Raw genomic sequence first — 21,841 nt, forward strand, 5'->3', positions numbered from 1 at the left:
GTCCTCCCTCTCTTCTTCTTCCCCCAGCTTTTATTGCTGAACATGACATCATATGGTCTGGAATATCCCTTTGGTTAGTTGGGGTCAGCTGTTCCAGCTGTGTTTCTTTCCAACCTCTCGTGCACCCCAAACCTACTCACTGGTTGATTGGAGTGAGGACCTGAGAAGGCCTTGACTCTGTATAAGCATTGCTTAGCAATAGGTAAAGTATCTCTGTGTTATCGACACTATTTCCAGCATAAATCCAAAACATAGCTCCATGTTACCTACTACAAAGAAAACCAACTCTGAATAGAGTTGGTATGATAATCATGATAATTTTGTTTTCCTCAGTATTTGCAGACAGATTTTGTTGCTGCTGAGAAACTGATTTAAAAAATTAGAGCCAAAACCAGCACAATAACTCACTCTCCAAATAGAACCGCACTAAAGAAATACATGCCGAGTTTTGGTTTTTCTTCACGTTATTGTAAATTTAGCAGTACAAGGCAGAACTTGCTATTCTGCGTCACTGCAACTAGAACCTAACGTTTTCAGAGAGACATCATAACTATGATAGTTTGTGAAGCCTTAAAGTATCAAGAATTAAAACTCAGTCTTTTGGAAAGTGAAGGAAAAATTTTTTTTTAAAAAAAAGGAGTATTTTTTGTTAGTTAGGAAGAGAGAATGAAAACACACACACAAAGCTTTTACAGTTTGATTTTCATGTTATATGACTCTGTTTAGGAAGGTGAATGCTGAGAAAGCCCAAAAGTAAATTTGATTTTTTTCCTTTCATTGCATTGGGTTATCATATATTGCATTTCCCAAAACAACCTCAAGAACAAGAAAATTTTGTCATTCCATAAGCTTTTGTTTTAGAGAACCATCACAGCAGCAAGGGTTGCTTATAGATTCATGCTTGTAAAAACCAAGAAAAACAGTCAGCACTGAGGGCAGATGTTGTAGCTACAGGTAAGGATGAGACAGATTACAGCTCACATGGGGTATGCATCTGCACTGTGGTTGTGCCTATAAGAAGGACGGACTGAGGGTATGTTGTGTGAAAGACTAAGCATAGTTGGTCTCCTTGGGTCAGTCTCCCAGCCTGAGGTGATGAGGTGAAGCCTTGCCTGGAGCACAGAACCTCCTGGAGCAGGTGTGTGCCTCATTCTGCTCCAGGACCAACCACTGCAGGCAGAGAAGCCAAGCCCAAGAAGTACTTTCCTTCCTACTCCATCAGAGGTGAATCCCAGAAAGGGCAGGTTCACCGGTAACAAGAGGTCTCTGTTGCACAGAAATCAAAGGTGTTTAACCTCTGAGAGAAGCATGTGCTCTACATGGCTTTGGTATGTCCTGCTAGCTGTAAGCACTCAGCACATTAACCCAGAGCCTGTGGTTGTTGCTCTGCTTCCCACTCCCCCACCAGAGGGAATGCTGCAGCTACACCACCCTGCATGTGTGTTTTTCCCACTATGACTGACATGAGCGCTGCTGGAAACTGAGCCAAGATGCAGAAGGGAGGCAGGGAAATACGCTGCTTCTCCCATCAGTAAGCCCTCTCCTGTTCCTAGTGCCCCTGTCCACTCCTGACGGACGGTGCCATTTGTACGAAACACAGTGATGAAGGTGCATCGCCACCAACAGCAAGTTGCATCTTGCACCCGTTTCAGCCCACATGAAGAAAGGGAGGCCCTTGCACAGAGCACACTCTTTTGTGGGGCAATGAGCAAGCTCACCAAAGGGCTTCCTCGGTGCAAGGGGGTACGAGTGCCACGAGGGCAGCATAGCAAAGGTTCTGCCTTTAGTATGCCACCGTTTCTCTTAATGGTCTCTGTGAATAATGCCCTGAGAGCCATAAGATGCCCAAGCAGGGAGTTGTTAAGAGAACTCTGTCCCCCGACTCTTATGTAAGCCACCCAAACTGGCAATCCACAGAGGAGGGTGTCAAAGTTTCTCAGCGTTCAAGCCACAGAAGTCACCTGCTTCCCTTTCACCAGAAGAAAAGCACTTTTATTTCGAAAACTGAGGATAACACAGGAACAGATACTGAAGGATGGGTTTGGCTTCTGCTACTAGCCACTTCAGCAGAAATGGGAATTAACTCAAGGCAGGCCTGCAGTAAGTCTCTCTGACCATACTCTTTTCTGTGGAAGTCTCTAGATCTGCCCATGGAAGCTGTTGGTTTGATACTCTCTGTTCTTTCTCCACCCTGGGCAATGAGGAAGGATATTTTCTGGGTCCACAGTTCCTATTGCTTTAATATTTCAGTCTGGTTTGTGGGGAAAGACACTAACAAAAACTATCATCAGCACAAGTGGAACTGCATAAAGGTGGCATTATTCACCAGAGATACATGGAGACCACAGGGGAACTTGGTTTAGGTGCACATTAGCCAAAAGACCAGTTTCTGTCTCCCCAAAGAACAGAGGGATATCATCAAGAGGAAAGACTTCTGCCGAACTGTTGCAATCAAATCTAGCAGGGCAGAGACCGTTTTAAGTTTGAACTTGGGATTTTGTGAAAGGATGAAGAAAACTGCATGAAGAAAGAGGAACTCTGAAATACTATTGCTGAACCTTCAGGGAGCAGCTGGTGGGAGAAACTAATGTAAGAGTGCCACCCTTCCCTACAGCAGAGTATGGTGAAGACCTCCTGCCTGCCTGTACTCTAAGGAAAGCGTAGAAGATTTCAAGATTGCCATTGCTTAAATATATAGTGACCACACCTTTAAACATTCAGGCCACAAAGAAATCCTTTCCCCTCAAAGATCTCAGCACACTGGGACTCATAGACAAGCTATGGGAGGCAGCATGTGGAGCTCCACTCTCCTAGCAATCAGGTAGCATAAGGATAAGAAGAGATCTGATAGCAAATTGCCTTTCCCTATAAAATTAGCCTGAGACTCAGTAGTTTACGTAGTGTCACTGAAGGCACTATGCAGGGTGCCTTTGGAACCCAGCAATACCTCCCCTCCCCCCCCCAAAAAAATAGTGGGAGAAAAGAAGGAGAGGAGGGATTCCCTGTACAGCAGATCCCTAACATCAACCCTTGCAGTCTGCCACAGGGCACAGGGAAGATGATGATGTGATTCTACAGTATGGGATGACATGCTATTGTCCTTATTTTTAAACGCTAACAGGCACAAATGCTGCAGTCCTCAATCCAGAGACTGGAGCAAGGAATATTTTTTTCTGAATCCTCTTCATGGATCTCACAGAAATATTCTTGTTCATTTTAAGATTCTTCTACAAGCCCAGGCTCAATGAAGACAGCTTGCAGTAAGGGTAATTAATGAACAAAACATGAACTAGTTTGGGGGTTTTGGTTTTTTGTGGGTTTTTATTGTTGTTTTAAAAAATGAGATGGAAGCAGCAGTTTGAGCAATGCTTTTTTTTCTATAGGTAAAGCTCAATGGTTTTGAAAATAAAAATACAGCAAATGACTAACATTAAGTTGAAGCAAACCAAGAAAAACAAAACAAAACAAACAAGCTAGCATTTATGCTTTGAAGTGCCATTTTTTCTGGATTCCTTTTCAAACCTGCAGTTTAAATCTGACACATCTCAGCATCATGAGACTAGATTGTTGCTTGGTTGAAGCATGTATGCTAAGAAACTGTGGAGCCCTACAAAAATGCTGGCAAAGCAGGGGTGGTGTGAAGTAAGAACTAGATACTGCACCAGGCTGTTTGTTGTCTTTATTCTTTCAATCATTTAACTGCTTTTTCATGGTACCTATGCCCAAAATTTAGAGCCCAGCTGTCACATGATGTTTGAGTTTCGTAAATTCTTGCGATATCCTTGTTTTCAGTAGTAACAGCACCTGTATTTTTGCATATAACTAAACTTGCCTGAGCACCTAAATCCAGGGAATGTCCTTGAGCCATGCCTTCCTTGCCCTTCCTCCCCTGTGGGATGTGGTTTTCTAAGCCTGGATTTCAGATTGCTGCATACAGACCAAAACTAAGTACTTGTGGTACCACCAAACCCACCACCTTACCATTACCACTAATTCAATGCATACAGCCCTCACCTGTTGTATGGGAGACCAAGCTTCAAACTGCTGTTCTCCCTAACTTGAACTCCTATCTCATATCTTTTTATGATTTCCTTAACCACTTGGACTGGCACATCCTCCTAAGTTTCTGAGCATAGTCAGCCACCACTAGCATCAAAGAAAAGGGAAAAATTGGAACTGAAGTCGTCCATCTCAATGTCTGGATTCTAGTCCCTGCTCAGCCATATACTGAAGTATTTATTGGAGATGCAAGAGTTGCAGTTGAAGAAATGAAGAAAAGTTATTAATGAGTTAACTGCTAGTCTAAGGTTCAGGGCAGGTGGAAGATACAAGCAGAAAGCCCACTGACAGGTTAGACGGAGGGCAGGCACGAACACCGGTACCACAGGAGCACCTGGCACACTGGCTGCTGCTTCTAGACAGGTTGCACTTTCTTATCTGGGCTGTTTTTGCAAAGGGAAAGACTTGCATAGGTACCCAGCTCCAGAGACAGTCATTGGCTGCAAGTTGCAAGCAGAGGGAGGCAACTGGCTATTTAGGTACCACCCTGCAGAAAGGGAGCTCCCACACCCTCTCCGAGCCCATCGGTCTGCACAGTGCAGGGGCCTAGGTCCCCAGGTCGTTTGCCTGGTGTAGGGAGCTTGGACATCTCACTTGGGACCACGGAGATCATCCAGACCCCTCAGCATCGCAAACCACAACACTATACTTCAGACCCCTTTGAAGATTTAACTCTTCCTTGCAAGATATGTTCAAGTAGAGAGAACGCAGAACTAAAAAACAGGACAAAACTGAAGAAATTCAGTTTACCTGTGTAAGTAGCATCTTTTAGCATGCTCCTGGTAACTTAGGCAAGTCAAATGTTCTGCTTCAGGTTTGGTGCAGATATTGCTGGCGGCCTACTGCTTTCCTTTGAGCATTGCTGAACCACATGGTAAAATTATCTGAATAGCAATAAAGAGAATCTTTAGACACAAGTGCCCTCACTTCAAAATTACAGGCATGTAGGTGAAAAATATATATTTCAGGAAGAAAAAAAAAATCCTCTGTCAAGTCACCTAGACAGTTCAAATGCAGTAACTACTGAAGACAAAACCTCTGACTACATTTAGCTGTGCCTTTCCATGCTTACTGAACTTCACACCCTTCTATTCATTTTTCGTACCAGAAATTGCTAGCCAGTCTTCTTATTGAGGAAGCCACTGAAAAACACAGCATTGTCTTGCAAGCAGGGTAACCTGAGCAGCTACCAAAGCAAAATCTGTGAGCTTTCCTTTGCAGCTACCTTCCCCTTTTATTTTTTCACCCTCAGTAACACCAGCATCAACTTGGCTTTCTCTGCAGTGACTAAATCAGCACAGGAGAAGGTGTTCAGTGCTTCTGGCTGTAATCACTGTTCAAACAGCTGCTCTCAACCCCCTCTAGAGAAAACCAGCTGGCTTGATGAATCAGCTCCCCCACCAACTTACTCTGCCAGATAACAGGCAGGCCTGCAAGCTACCAGCCTTGCATAAGATGCCAACCTGCAGTCATTAATTTCCAAATACATGCAAAAATAACCCTCAGCTGCAAGGATCTTGCCCTTTTTGTCACAAAAAGTGCAGAATTTGGTAATATCAACTGGAAAATATCCCGACTTTTGCATGTATGCATGCAAGCTTTAGCAGTGGAATAGAGTGTATATTGCATAGTATGAGAAAAATAATAGGAATAAAATATAATCTGGATGAAAAACATTAAAAATCAAATAAATTGTTTCCAGACCAGATATGGCTTTTACTGAAATCTTACAGAAATACTAAGTGTTTCTCAAGTATCAACAGTACTATTCTTCATTACTTTTGGAACTGCTCTTGAAGTCTTTTAAATAATTTGCTGACTAGAATAACATCTTTTTCTCCTGGAGTGCTTAAAGTTTATTGTGAAAAGTTTCACACGAAAGGAAATAGGAAGATATGAAGACTATTCATTTTTTATTTTGTGTGCTAAATTGGGATCAGGATCAGCCTTATTTTTTTCTTCATTATACTGTGTTTTTCATACAGAGATTTTTGCATTAAATTAAAACATATTGTACAACTTGCATTTTCAAAACCAAAGAGATAGATCTCTCTTCTCTTGGAACCCATAATAACTGTATCTTCATATGGAGTCATCGGTGTTCTTTCTATTAGCTATTCTAGGTTATCTTCTGCAAAATAGGAGCATTACCAAACAATGTTCACATATTATCTGGGCACCTCACTGGACCCGGACCACTAGCAGAGCTTCCCTTGCTGCAGTACTGCTCAGCTTCAGTCACTTCTGCCATACCAAATTACATGCCGTCATAGGACAAATCCAGTTACAAAAGTCTGTTGGCTTCACAATACTGCTTGTTGGGAAGGAATCAGGCAGTGAGATTGCTACACTAGCAAAAACATTCTGCATGGATGCATCTTACATTGGCAAAAGAGCCCTTCAGGCAGCCCAGTTTGTTTCAAAAAGATGGACCCAATTTCAAAACAGTATTTTTCACTATGGCAACACGTTACAATTGCACAAAAATTTACAAAACAATTAAAAAAAAATTGAAACTCTATGCCCGGCCCTTTCAAGTGGTAGGAGTTTCATTCATGGGCAGTTCACTGTTGCAGAGATACAGTCATTTCAAATTTGGTCCATCTTTTTGAAATACCCTGTAATGTCCCAGAACATGGGACACAGACATTACCATATCAGATAAGGAGTCCAGTTTCTGTTTCTTGAAACAATTAATCTGAGATGCTAAAAAAGAAGATCTGAAATAATGTCCCTTCTAGCTAATTTCCTTCCTTCCCCGTGCATCCATCGGACGTAGCAGCAGTCTCATCACCCAGCTAGCTGTCTATCTCATAAGCTCACTCCACCTTGTTCTTGCTCTCAGTGAGATTATCTAGCAATGAGTTTCATATATTAATTATAAATTACATAAAGTAACAGTTTAATATCAATTTCTGGATGTCCTGCCTCCCATTTCATTGACTATCCCCCTTGTTCTAATGACAAAAGACATATCAACCTCTGGCTCACCTTTCTACCTTCAGCTTCATATTTCTCCACTGCTTTCTATAAGTATCGTTATACACATATTTCCCCTACAGATATAACACACAAATCACAGAAGATAAAGATGACAAAAACCCTAGAAGTTGGTCTAAAACAATCTGGTGATGAATTGTCCCCTATTGTACATCTTTGTTCCAGATTAATTTTAAATGCTCCAAACAATAAAAAAAGCTAAAAAAATAATTTTATGAGCAGTCATGACACAGTCCTGAGGTTTATCTTTGGCTTCACTTTGTTACATTTCACCCCCTATTTCAGCCATTCTGTAGCCAACACTATAGTTTTCCAATACTTCTTTAATATTTGTGTGTTTAAATATGTGCAGGCATCTAAAATGAGTTTCTTTAAACACGCTGGTAAATTCAGATTAATTCCAGTACTGCTCAGTCACTAACTATTTACAGAGCAGAAATCTTCAAGCAATTAAGGAAAAGTTGCCATCTAAATAATAAAAATCGCCATACAGTTAATATATGTATCTTCTATCATGGTTGTTTCAAATATCATATTAGCTTCCAGGAGCTCTATCAGAAAGCAGAGGCTGGCACCCATTTCTGTTTTTTGTTTGAAGCCTGAAATAAGATCTCTTTTTGTACGGAGTATTATAATTTCTGTATAGCTGTGTAACAACAAGAAATAAATTATCTTGGTTTTTTTTGAGATACTGAATGACATTCAAGGTTTTTGCATGGAAAAAAACTTCACTAATACAAAAGGTTTCCAGATAGAATAAGTAAGATTGAATGCAGTTTACCCATTTGTGGGAAGTTTACTTCAGAAAGCCATTTAAAAATCCACAAAATCAAATGAAAAGCCTCACAAACATACCTCATAATGTATGCCTATATTTAATGATTGCCTTTTGTTTGCCTTTTAATCACAGTTATTGTCAGTACTTTATACAGCAGTACTTTAAAAAGTACTTCATGCACGCCCAGATCAGAAAACCCTGGTATTGCCATCTCTGAACTTCAAGGAGCCTTTGATTTTAGAATATCCATCCTTAGACTAACATAGGTTATGGAAACCCCATGCATGTGGGCAAATTCTCCTTCTGGACCTCAGATTTTCAGTGATTTCCCCAATCTGCTGGTGGCCATTTCTGGTCCCAAGTGATCAAACAAGTTATTTTGGCTATAAGCTCCTTGTTTCTAGACTGTGGTATTAGTTCCCTAAGGTAGTGGTTGGGAGATTTTTGAAGGTTGTCACTGGGAACAATAGCAGACAGGGACATGTCCATCCACTTGCTTCCGTAAAAGAAAGGAGATTTTCATGCTTACATTGGATCCAGGTAGCCTGGTTTTTATAGCTGTATAAAGATTAACTTAAACCACTTGAGGCAGTGTTTTCAGGGGGCAGTAGATAATCCTTAAAGATCATTGGTATTCTGACAAATCAAAGGTATTGTGATACCTGCACTGTTTAAATACCATGTGCATAATTTCTGCACAGCTTATACTACTTTTACTAAAACTATTAGGAAACCAGTAGACATTGGTCTCTCAGTGAAGTCCAACACTAACAAAGCTATATAAACAAAGAAAGAGAAATTATATTTTCCATACCTTTTGACTTTGAAATTGTGCTTTAAGTGCAATCAGAATGAAAACAGTAATTCACATATGCGCACCATGCTACTTATTCACTTGTTTCAATTTCTTTTGCAAAATGTTGAAACTCATTAGAGATCTCTGTATTGCTTTATCATCATTGGCTTTATGCTCCCTCCTCATCTTTCCTAAGGTCTTTTTCATAGGTGTAGGCAAATAGATCTTCCACAAATCTGTCTGAAATCCTGCCAAACTGCTGGCATTGCCAATGCCAAGAGCAATGTCCTGTAAAACAGAAGGAAAAACATGAAATACACATTAATCTTTAGCCTTGTAACTCAAATACCTGCATTGATAAAGGCTGTTACAGTGATTTTCCAGAGAGGAGTTGTCTGAGTATGTAGTTTTATTTAGGCTTTTAATATTTGCTTTTCTTCAGAAATACAACAGATCATGTTGAGCAAGACATTTGCATCTAGTTGGCCCAGAGGCACTATTAAGGACATGTTCTAAAACCCAGAAATATGGTATGGTCTCTTGTAGTGGTGTTGACAGGAAGGCAACAAGACTATTCAAACAAAATGACCTTTCTTTTTTAAAGCAAGAATTTTTTTTCTCCAAAATACTAGTACTAGTATTAGGTATATAAACAAGTGTATTGTCTTTAACAACCTTGTAAATCTATTTCTTGTAAATCTCTGATTTTGTTTCTGTAAACTAAGATAAGCTGTAAAAAAGCTAAAAGGGAGGCAAATACTGGGACATTTGTTTCTTCTGCTGTACCTCCTATAAAAAATTCTGTTCTCAAATTACCAATGAAAGCAAACCAGGCACCAAATGGACCTGGTGCTAATTAAGACAGACTGGAGCAGGGCTGGGAGCTGCTACGAATCCCCACTGTGTCATTTAAGCACATTCATAAGGAGGTAGATTTAACTTTAGACTGGCTCATCTATTCAGCATGACATCTGCTCATCCTAGCCAGGTGTAAGAGGTCAACTGTCACAAGTTGCATCAAAATGGTAACCTGTGAAAAAAGCAATCTTGGTATATTTTGCAGACAACACCAAGTTGGGTGGGAGTGCTGATCTGCTTGAGGGTAGGAAGGCTCTACACGAGGATCTGGATGAGCTGGATAGATGGACCAAGGCTGATTGTATGAGGTTCAACAAGGCCAAATGCCAGGTCCTGCACTTGGGTCACAACAAACCCAGGCAGCACTCCAGGCTTGGGGAAAAGTGGCTGGAAAGGTACCTGGAGGAAAAGAACGTGGGAGTGTCAGTCGACAGCCGGCTGAACATGAGCCAGAAGTGTGCCCAGATGGCCAAAAAGGCCAACAGCATCCTGGCTTGTATCAAGAATAGCATGACCAGCAGGACTAGGGAAACGATCATACCACTGTACTTGATGCTGGTGAGGCCGCACCTCGAATCCTGTGTTCCTGGGCCCCCCACTACAGGAAAGACATCGGGGTGCTGGAGAGAGTTCAGAGAAGGGCAATGATGGTGGTCAAGGGTCTGGAGCACAAGACTGAGGGAGCTGGGGCTGTTTGGTCTGGAGAAAAGGAGGCTGAGGGGAGACCTGATCGCTGTGTACAACTACTTGAAAGGAGGTTGTAGTGTGGAGGGGGTTGGTCTCTTCTCCCAAGTAACAAGTGATAGGATGAGAGCAAATGGCCTCAAGTTGCAATGGGACAAGGCGTAATAGTTTTAAACTAAAAGAGGGGGGGATTCAGACTAGATATGAGGAAAAAAATTTTTACAGTGGGGGTGGTAAAACATTGGCATGGGTTGCCCAGAGTGGTGGTAGATGCCCCATCCCTGGAAAAATTCAAGGCCAGACTGGATGGGGCTCTGAGCAACCTGAACTAGTTGAAGATATCCCTGCTCTTGCAGGGGGCTTGGACTAGATGGCCTTTGAAAGTCCCTTCCAACCCAAACTATTCCATGGTTCTATGATTCTATGACCTCAGGCTGTGGCAGAGTTGCTTAGGCATCGGCATGCAGGAAGCCACCGCCCAGAACCGGAGTCGAGGAAGAAGGATTTTGGAGAAGCCACCACATCTGACTGAGCGAACAGCTGTGTTGATCATGACTTAGCTCCCAACTTGGTCACCAACAGACACAAACTTGCCAGCTTAGCAGCTTCATTGACTTAGACTTCAAAGTACAATATCTCTGTAATGTATACTTCTTCTTCCTCCCTCCACACATGGCCTGAACTTCATTACTGGAGGTCTGGCTTCTCCTGCAGACGTTTTTAGGAACTCGGAGACTGATTTAGAGAAATCTCAGTTGGCTGACCCCAAAGGTTTCCTTCTTGAAGAGTAAAGCATCTAGATATTCAGCTGAAGCTGTGTCACTAGGCTGGTTGCAATCAGGTAGTTTTGTGAAGCTTACCAAAGGAATTGCCAGCTCCTCTCTACAGAAGAAAAAAAGAAAAAGAAAAAAAAAGAAATCAGTTGAGAAAATATTAAAAAAACAAACAGAAAAGCATGGAGAGAAAAAGACATCCATCACAGATGAGTTTGGTGTGATAATTGTTCTTTTTCACTTGTAAAACCTTAAGTTCTTTTCCTAAAGATTTCTGGTTTAGGTAGTTTCCAATAACAAGGCCTATAAAGTTATCTAGACCACAGTCCAGTCTAAATAATTTTTTTAAAGAGTTTGGTTTTATCAGTAGACATGATGTTGTGTACTTTGGAAATGCTTGAGCATGACATGCTCTTTGCCAGTTTGTTGGGCTTATTTAATTGTATTCTCTGTATGAGCCATATCACATATCCTTTTTATTTTTTCTAGGAGCACCTGAAAGCTTTTGACCAGGAAGTAAATGCATTTGTGGACTATATGTTTGGTCCTCGAGGTAAGCTGGTCCACCTACAGCCCTTTTAGGAAATAATACCTATCCAGATTACCACTCAAAAATATTCTAATAAATAGAAACAGTCAAAATCTTATATCTGGATAATTTCTCATTGAAAATGTGGACAAGGCAGAATCATAGTATTTGCAGGAACATACCATTATTGTAGGAAATATATCAATACACTGCATTTATAGGAAGTCAATAGATTTTTGAGTGTTAGACATAGTATTATCTGTCATACAAATTAAAACAAATCACAGATTGTACTGAAGATGAGAGAAGAAATTAAACTGATTTTTTAAAAAAATTATTTATAAATAGGCATATTTTGTGCCTTTGTTCACGGGTATCAGCTGGACTTTGTACACAAATTTACCTGAATGTTTGCTTTTTAACTAGCAGACCAAGTCCTTTGAATCAGGGAACAGAAACCATATATATACATGCCCATCAGTTGCATCTCTTAAGAAGTGGTCTTACAATTTGGTGTTAGTCAATATTATTCTGGATAGGAGATTATCTAGGCTCAAAGCAAAATGAGAAACAGCGAAATAGCTATATAGTTCTGCAAGACAGCATTTTTCCAGGGTAATCTTCATCTGCAGAGTATTGTCTGCTGTTACGCAAAATTAATGAATATTGAATTGCAGGAGTTAAATCTAATTAATTGGTTACCTGTTTCATTCCTGAAAGAAATAAAGGTGATCAACAATGGACAGACTTTAATAAAATTATGATAAAGTAATAAGCACTCCTCAGTTGAGTATAAAGAGTGGCAAGCCATTGGTGCAAAACCATCTACCCTCTGCACCTGAAAAGGGCTGAATCTACTCAGACACCAACTGTCCAAAGGTATACAGAAACCTGAATCAAAATGTTTCTAAACCTCGCTGATAAAAGCCTGATACTTTTAAAGAGCCTGGGAGGCCTGCCATTCATTTCAAAGGAGCCAAGATTTCACCCCAAGGGTCTGGCACATCACAGCCAGTGGCCTTCAATGAGTTTATTCATAGAGCAGTCAGAGCTTCTGAGTGCCTGCTCCTTCCCCTGCTCTAGTCCAGTGCTTTCACATTGTAGTTTTATTCGCTGCCTTGGTCTCAAATTCGGATGCTGTGTGGGTCTGACATAGTAAAAATAATCCTTTCTCCTGTTTACAGCATACTTTTATACTACTTGAACATGGAGATCAAACTGTCAGTCAACAGAAATACTTTTGATCTCTCCTCCTTCTGAAATATATTCCCTTTCCTCCCTTCCTGCCACATAAAAACCTCCTCTTCTTGTCATTCAAGGATAAATGTAAGTGGAAACAAAATAGTCACTGCCATTTATAAATCACTTTCTGCTATTAACCCTTCAAGGTACCAAGGTAGGGCTGGAAACTAATCGGTAATAGTATATGTTTTAATAATTTCTCTCAAAATGGAAATAGTCTAGATCTTAAATATACCTGACATGCTGATCTGAACATGCACATTAGTTCTGCTTTTGCATGGATCAGCCCACACTCATGTGGCCACTCACAGCACAGTAAAAACCTTCTGAAGGAGTACTGGGGAAGCATTTAATGATGTTTAGTTTGTGTTCTCATCTCTTCCAATTTTTCTCTTTGACCAAACATGCTGTTTCGTTATCTGCTGATGGCAGTTGGCCTTTGTGCAAGTAACCTTTATGCACCAAGTGTTGCAATCCTCAGATGGGGAGACTTTTCTTTAGATCATGGCCTTGCTGACATGATTGCTTTCTACATCTCCATTTAGGATAACAATTAAATTAAATTCTTATGTTCCTAAAATGTACACTAGATCAACACTCACATGCAGAACCTTTACCTGTGACTCCTGTCTCCTGTTTAGAGCCTTTATGGGAGGAGAAACTGGAGCCCACACAGGAGCAGAATGCCCTCAAAAACATCCATTCCAGAGCTTCACATGTGGCTTGTGGACTTTAAGAGGGCTGTTGGGAGTGTTTTACTCTCACACTGAGGTGATCTTAAATAGGCATTGAGATCTGAAAAGAGAAAACAGGCACTCTAGCTTGGTAACGCACAGCAAAGCAAGGCCACCCCAAAGGAAGGATGGTGCTCTGTCATAGATGGTTGTGCTGCTGTGACTGCTTTAATCCTACACCTCTCCTCTCCTAGAGGTTTTTGGGAGTTCAGAAGGGAGACTCAAAACCAGGGGAGCACCAGACCTCCACAGTAAATTAGGTGTGGTTAAAAGTCTTTCCTGCGAAATAGCTTACAGCCCATGCAGCGCCCAAATCCAGCACGAGTGTTACAGCCACTGTGACGGAAGCAAGGTGGCAAACAGAGGCAGAGTGGACTGAGAAATCAAGCTGATGTTCATAGACCTGTTCATAAGCAGCTTACTCTAACTCAAATTTTCACTTTACGTATACCTGTATATCTATCTATCTATCTGAGGAAATAATAGTCAGAAAGAATACAGTACAGCAAAATTGCAATGGGCAACAGCTTTCTAAATGCTTGGGCACATTTAGTTTGTGCATCATCCATTGCCCAGTCCTTTCCAAACTCAACACAGGTGGAAAAATTGTAAAATGTTTTTTCACGCACTGTGAATACTTTTTCATCTGTTACAATTTTTAACATGATCTTGGTCTCTGTAAAAAATAAACTAAGTAATTTAAAACAGTTTCTAAGAACAGAAAGAACTACTGTGACCTGCACAATAGCTACTCACTGACTTACTTCTTCACTTATTTTGTAAATCATTACAGATTTAAATTAACCTTTTTGAAAAACTAGCCATGATGCCCCCTGTTCTTTTCATACATAAATGTCTGAAGATTGTTACTGTGGAAAATTTACTCTAAGTTTTGCTTCATCTTAGGGAAAAAAAAAACCCACACTCCTTTTGCTCATGACATCCAGTTGCTCATAGGACAATGAAGCCGTGCCTCCAGATTGGCATCTAGGATTAGGCTTTGCTCATATACACTGAACTATCTGATTACTGCCAATGAGATTACTTGTGTGAATAAAGCAAGTGGGATTTGACCTTAATATTTCATTTCGGGACTGTGAAAATGGAACAGAATCTATGAGAAGGCAAGCCGTTGCCTTGTCAAACATATTTAATAATCAAAGTAAACACTTCCCCATTTGTTTTTCATATTTAATGTTTTTGAAAAATCCTCTCCTTGTGCAAATGTTTCCTAGCAAATGGTATATACATTCATACTTATATTACAAATGCAGAATTAAAATAATATATGAACTGGCAACTTTACATTTGTACTTTATATCTGCAAATTGTCCACTGAGCAGATTTAAGATATGATTTAATTACATATTAAGTCAAAACATTAAATTAAATAAGCATATAGGAATGATTTTTTCATTTTTTCTTTCCTGTTAAAATGAGGAGATTTAAGTGACCTTAAATTATCAAGAAATTCCATACAGTTTTCACCACACATTCTCTGAATTAGTCTGCAGTTTTAGGGTGGTAAAAGCAATGAATAGAGCCCTTAATGTGAGCAGGACACAGCAGATTCCCTCTCACGCTTTTAGCAGACTTTTTTCATTATGTAATCTGCCTGATTTTAGCAATACCTTACCATAGCCTTCTTAATTGCCTGCTGCCTGTGTTTCTTTTCAGACACCAGGGTCAGAGGATGGTTCCTTTTGGACTCTTACCTTCCCACATTTTTCCTTACTGGAGCGTACCTACTCTGCATATGGCTGGGCAACAAGTTCATGAAGGACAGACCTCCTTTCTCCCTCAGAGTTCACCTCATTGTTTATAACCTTGGGATCACACTGCTCTCCTTGTACATGCTCATAGAGGTAAGCGTTCCTCCACGCAGTGGGGCTGAGAAAGGTGAGCAATGCACAGTTTTTAGCAGAAATATCTTAGCAACAGATAGTTTTGCTAGGAAATTCAACATCACAAGCAAAGTAAATTTAAGAAAAGTCCCTTAGCAATTGGATGGTGAGTTGTACTGTACTGTCTCAGCACAAATTTGAATCTGCAGCAGTCGCTCAGCTCAAAACCAGGCCTATACCTCATTCTTCAGCACCCGTGAGTACACCCACAGATTGGGCTTTATTTGTATGACTGTCTATGGAAAGATTTTTCTATGTACAAATACCCACGCTGAAATGTGAGCAGATTTATAGATGAGAGTAAGTACTGATTTATTTATGGTCTTGGCAGTTCAATGTTGTTTTTCTGCTCTCCTGACTAAAAAGCTTCCATCATATAGTTAGACAGTAGTAACATGAAGCAGAAGACAGATGATGAAAACCTGCCACTTCAGACAAAAGCAAGTGCTACAGGGATTTGGAGCCTGAACATGGTCACACAGATTATTTCCCGAGTACTTATCAGGAAGGAATATGCTCACAGAAATCAGGACCCATTCATAGCCAGAAGAAAGGTTTGAATGTATCTGGTGATTTTGCAACAGCAAGGGACTCAAAGAGCTCTTGTCAGCAAAGACACATGTATTTTCACGTCCCCAGTGAGGAGCAGAAGCCAGAAGTCACTATTTTTATATTATATGGGAGGTCCCCATTCTCAGCCTTGTGATTGAGGTAGTTTTGATATTCAACCATTAACCTCCATCACTTGCAGCCCTGAAAAAAACCCACTAAAAGACAAAAACCACAAAACATTTTCCTGACTTGGCTTAAAAATTGACCCCAGGCATAAGAAGCCCTAGCTGAAGTATGTGCTTGATTTCATGGTGCGACCTGTGGAAGTGTTGCTGCCTTGCCTGCACAGCCCTGAGCATTTCTTGCTCCCTGGGCTCCAATCCACAACAACAGTTTCCATGAGAAAAACAAGGACCAACAGTTCTGACAGCTGGAGAAGAAACCTTGCAGAAGCCAAACAAGACCCCCAAAATTTCAAGTTTTAAATTAATTTGAGCTAAACACCAGGCGACTGGTCTGTTTAAAAGGCTGAACAGCAGTTTAGGTCTGGGCCTTTGTGCAAAGGACCGATTGTGCTACACAGAGCTTTGTCCTGGTCAAGGCTCCATCTGGTTTCAGAGATTGCCACGGCTTTTCGAGAGTGCAGGATCTAGCCCAGAGCAAAGGAGAAACCAGCACAATTGCTGGAAGGTTTGATGACTCCATACTGATAGTCCTCCAGAATTTAAATCAGAGCTTTGATGTTTAAATCCCCATTCTGCTTGAAGGTATACAGATCACTGTGTTCAGTAAGAGGACTCAGCAAAAAGGATTAACTGAATAGAAAACAAAAATACTGCTCCCTTCCCCTGCAGACTGCCACCAGAATAGAAAACAAAAATACTGCTCCCTTCCCCTGCAGACTGCCACAAGCAAATGAATCGACAAAGAGGATTTTAGCAGGTCTCATTTACATTAATGAAATGGACTTGTTCTTTTGTCACTCTCATATCCTTGTAGGAATTGTGTTGAGCCAGCTCCCAGCCAGCTGCCTCACTGCCCTTTTCTTCCAGAGGCTAACTTTGCGGCAGTTGTGTTAGTCCTCAGATTAGTTCCTTTAAACCCTGATTCTGTAGCTGGTGACTGTTGATCTCTGCCTCCGAGGCTGCAGCTGGACATGGCTGCTGGTGGCTCACAGGTCCATATTCTGTGTTTGTTGGGAACCCAGGAGACATCACAGCTAATCTGCACTACCAGCTATTTTATTGCAGATTTCGCTCTTGGCTCTGGACTGTCAGCCAGGCTGGTTTTACACTGTACAAAACACTCTTCCATAACATTGGCTCTGTATTTTTTCATAGTCTACTTGTCTGGTTCCGATCACAGCTTCGGCTGTGAAGGAGCAGAAAATAAGTTGAGTCTTGCAGACCTGCCTGAGGTAGCTTGCACATCCCTGCTGAAGGAAAACAGGCAAATGGGAGAGGGAAATGACTCAACATTTCAAAATGCTTCATTTCCAAAGCTTCTCTCTGACCCTTATTCTCTCTGTCTTTTATGAACAGTAAGCTCTTTAAGGCAAGAGTTACCTATATTTGGAGCATCCTGCACAGTGGTTTCTTATGTAAATATAGCTGATCCCTCCAGTGAGTATGATTCAGGATTAATTCCTAGTTAGAGACATCTATAACAGTTGTCTTATCCTCCATCGTCCTACTGGACCTGAACCCCTCTGGTCTCTTAACAGACATAAACCATAAAATAGTAAGCTCTATTATAGAGATAAACCACCAAAAATAATAATAAAAAACCCCATTATTAGTATTGTTCTTATTTGTTCTTGATTTTGTTTATAAGGTGCCACACACCTTTTCTTGTGATTGCTCCAGAATGGAGTGGGTACTTCTTAGACATTCAAAAGAAAAAGATCTCTTTCAAAAGAAAGAGTGTATCTCCAAATGCAGACTGTTCCACATGATGGCTTTAATAAGAAACATGATAAACCAACTGATGGGGTACCTGTGCTGCAATTCTTCATCTCCTCACCTTCATCCCCTGAGCTAGTTTAGCTGTCCCTTGACTGCAGTTGATTTGTACAACCTCAAGGCAAGAAGACAAAGGTTATAGCAAGGAGTCATAACAAAAGGACTGTTTTTATAATGAATCTCCAAGGGCAGATTCCTCTTTTGAGATAGAGCTCCATGCACTGCACCATGGGCATGCAGTATCTGGGAGCCGATTCTAGCTCCATGAGGTCTGAGGTCAACCAATCCCTTAAAGTACTTGGAGGAATAGCTCCAGGACAACTCTAAGACATGCCATTAGCATAAGGTCAGATACTTCTACTATCCCCTAGGGACAAGGTCTAAATAAAACCAGCTCTGCCCAGCTGCCCTCAACTTACTGAGATGTCTCAAAATCTTTATGTCACAGAGGAGTTAGGAGCCTTTGAAGGCCTCACAGAAGGGCAGGCTATTGGACCTTGATTTAGACTTCTGAGTTAGGCAAACAGATTTTTTTTGAAGTCAAAGGCTCTTACCTCTGCCCATGGAATATAATGGAAAAGTGGAGCACTTGGTTTTGGAGCAGTGCTTTTTTCAAGTACCTGAAGCTTAGACACATTATCTGCTTAAATTAGTCAAGCTTCAGGGGCACTGTCAAGGGGCCAGCAGACAATCCTTATACCGTTGCCACTACAAGAGAAGCCTGCATCAAATGTTTATTATTGTTTGTGTACTCTTCTGCACCATTAAGTGTTCATAGACCCAGATCAAGCCTACTGATCTAACAATTTCCAGTAACATTGTCAAAAATCTGCATAAAGAAAAACCACTACCTTTTTATTCTAATAAAAATCAAAACTTTTAGCAAAACTTTTAGAAAAATGTGCCTTTCCTCTGCAAAAAACTTTTCCTAAGATCTTAAAAGTGCCAACTATGAGCAGGAAATCAGCTTACTGTGAAAAGCAATCAGGTCTTTGTGTATTTTAAAATTATTTCATGTGCAAGTCAGCTCACAAACCACACTCCCAGGGATGCAGTCTGAGGCACCGGAGGCCAGGATAAGGTTTTGAAGTTTACCACAAGATAAAACTGTCATGACTCCAATGATAAATTAAAACTGGAAACAATGGAGACCAGTGCTGATCTCTGAACTGTGAAATTACTCAGGCGAGGATACTCTCATTAATAGGAAAAGTCATAATCTCTACCATGGTCTTAGGCTGCTTTCCCCAGCAATAAGGATCACCTCTGCCCTATTTACATTAAATCTCAGCTAGCCATCAAGCTCTCATCCAAGTCCTTTTGTTGATCAGGCACTGAGAAAACCAGGACACTGGCACTATCTGGGTCAGATTAAAAAGGAGATGATCCAGTGATATGTGTCACTAGCGTAGGGGTGGTGTGATGTCTCAAGCTGCCTGTATCCCCAGGTAGCTTCACAAACTTAATACAAATTCATAGGATTTGGAAGCAAGCAACCACATCCATGTGGGGAAGCAGGACCTGCATGTGAGGACTCCTCAATTCAGAGCAAAAGTGAAAGAGCTGAATTTCACAAGTATTGCAAGACCAGTGCATTACCCTTTTTAGTGAAGCCATAAGAAAAAAAAAAAAAAAAAAAAGGTAAATTACCTTCACTTTCTAGGAGCTGACCATTCATCCGACAGTAAGTAAAATTTCTGAACTGTAGTAATGACTCACAGATCTATAGGTGCCAAGATGACATGAGGATTTCCAGGAGTACCAGAATTGCCTTCATTGTATCCTCTGATAGCAGGGAAAGGTCAGAACCACCATGCTGGCACAATCAGAGCCACCAGACATCATTTTTAGCCCTACACATTGCAACTGGGATAACATCTCAGAAATTGCTAGAAAGTCCAGTATAATACCTGAATTTGGGATAGCTGTGGACAAAATGAAAGGAACAAAACAAAAAAGAGAGTACTTCAACTCTCCTGATGTGATAAAAATTTGCTTCCTAACTGTGCAAATGCTAAAAACATAGAGCTTGAATAGCAGAAGGTCTAAGTAAAATTTTAACAGTGCAGGTGATGAGGAAATGTAAAAAAAAAAAAATACATAGATGCTAGTTGATTTGACTATCCTGGAATTTTATTATAGAAATCCAACTTCAACATAATAATACTTTATTTTTTAAAAATATTGTAATAAATTATTTAGTTCTTCATTAATTGTCCAGAATTTAGCAAATGTAAATTTAGCAGAGAAGCAAGTAATGATTCTAGAACAATAAGAACTGGTGCTTGAGGTGAAAGCTTCCTTTGAAGCAATTCTTTAATTAGGACAGAAAGACTATCTTAACCTTAAGGGAGCAAGAGGAAAAGAACAAAGTGAGAAAACAGAATCAATCAGGTGTTCTTTTCTATAATCTAGAAAAACGGAGAAGTGAGAAAGATAAACTAGTCAGCAAAAGGTCACTGACAGTGCAGTGTAAAGTGGTGAAACGTTCGGAAAAAAATAAATAGGTTTTCTGAGCAAGTAAGATCTTCATCTGGATAGAGTTAAATTCCCAGGTGTTCTTCGATCTTAATCAGATAATTTGTTTGGAGAACTGAGGAGCTGACTTTGCTGTTCTCACCTGCAGTTATTCTAACTGGACATGTTGTCCTCACTTCTCACTTTTGATCCTCTGAGTTCTCCCTCTCTTTTCTACTGACCTTTCTGAGCTCTGCATTTAGGTGAAACATTTAGCCTGCTCATGAAAAAGGCAGTGCTCTGGATCTCACCTGCCCAATTCAAATAGACTGCACTAGAACTTTGCTAGAAATCAAGAGTAATATATTATATGATGAAGTTTTTTTCACATGTGCAAAGATTTCGATACAACCATTTCAAAGTAATGAATGGAAGCTATTCAGAATGGGACATGTAATCAAAGATTCATCAAAAATAAGCCTAGAAGGGATTTGTTTTAGCCTGTTTCACTATTCCAGACAACAGCAACACACAAAAGAATCAGCATTCATAAGTTCAAGTGATTTTGATGTGATTAGTTCACTAATCCTTCTAGCAGTCTCTCATTTACGTAAGAGGCATTAAATGGAACTGCCTAGGAGTTTCTCAACAACATGACTTTACATTTGAAATAGTTTTTGTTGAAAGAAAAAAAAATCGTTTATCGAAATTATGAACTTTCTAGCCTCCAAAAAAAGAAGAAAGCATGGGACCACTTAGTTTCTCTGCTCTGGAATAACCAGGTTCTTTCTAGTTAGGATGCCCAGACAGGTTGAGAGACCCATCAGGGAGCCCAGCTGTACATATTGCAGGTCAGGATAGCAAACCCCAGTCGGTGTATTACAGGATTAGCTAATCTTTTTTTGAGCCACCACACATGTAATTATTTGACCTCTAGCTACACCCATGGAGAGATGCAGAGCCTTACCAAGGAGTAGCACAAAGCACGCACTTTACACTTCTGTCTCCATGAAAAAATATCTCAGCTGCATCATAAGGAGGGACAACAAAATATTTTAATTGTGAAAAATCTTGTGTTTCCTATTCAGCATCTGTTTAATGTTTGGCAGAACAGCACTATTAAGTAACACTACATTTAGGGAAACTGAGGCACTGACCAAGCAGCAGGATCGGAACTAAGCTCCTGGAATCCTCCAGCCCTGGGCTGGACCATCTAGGCCACACTACTTCCCTACGGGGTTTATGGGCTTGCCAGACTGCACCTTATTTGAGATCTTTCAGACAGAAGACCAGCAATCTGGAAACACAGGCTGTTCTGCATCTCCGCTGTCCATTTAAAATCTGGGATTATACCACAACTCTTAGAGGCTCGTCCAAAAATAGTCAGCCTATATAGAAAAATATTCCTCAAATATCGTTCACAGATGATTTTACTATTGAATGTCGTAGCCAGAAAACCCATCTCAAAGCTTTTTAGGTATTGCTTAAGATTGATTTAATGATAGATCAAGGAT

At 40.5% G+C, this 21,841-nt stretch overlaps 1 protein-coding gene across 1 annotated transcript in view; it reads left to right on the forward strand.

The window, feature by feature from the left end:
- The window catches only part of ELOVL2 (ELOVL fatty acid elongase 2), a 52,626-nt gene that overhangs the window by 15,131 nt on the left and 15,654 nt on the right, over nucleotides 1-21,841 (forward strand). The window contains 2 exon segments of the mRNA XM_065629460.1: nucleotides 11,438-11,501; nucleotides 15,131-15,318. Coding sequence (XP_065485532.1) covers nucleotides 11,438-11,501; nucleotides 15,131-15,318 — 252 coding nt within the window.

The sequence above is a fragment of the Caloenas nicobarica genome, chromosome 2 (assembly GCF_036013445.1).
Source record: "Caloenas nicobarica isolate bCalNic1 chromosome 2, bCalNic1.hap1, whole genome shotgun sequence".
Classification (NCBI taxonomy): domain Eukaryota; kingdom Metazoa; phylum Chordata; class Aves; order Columbiformes; family Columbidae; genus Caloenas; species Caloenas nicobarica.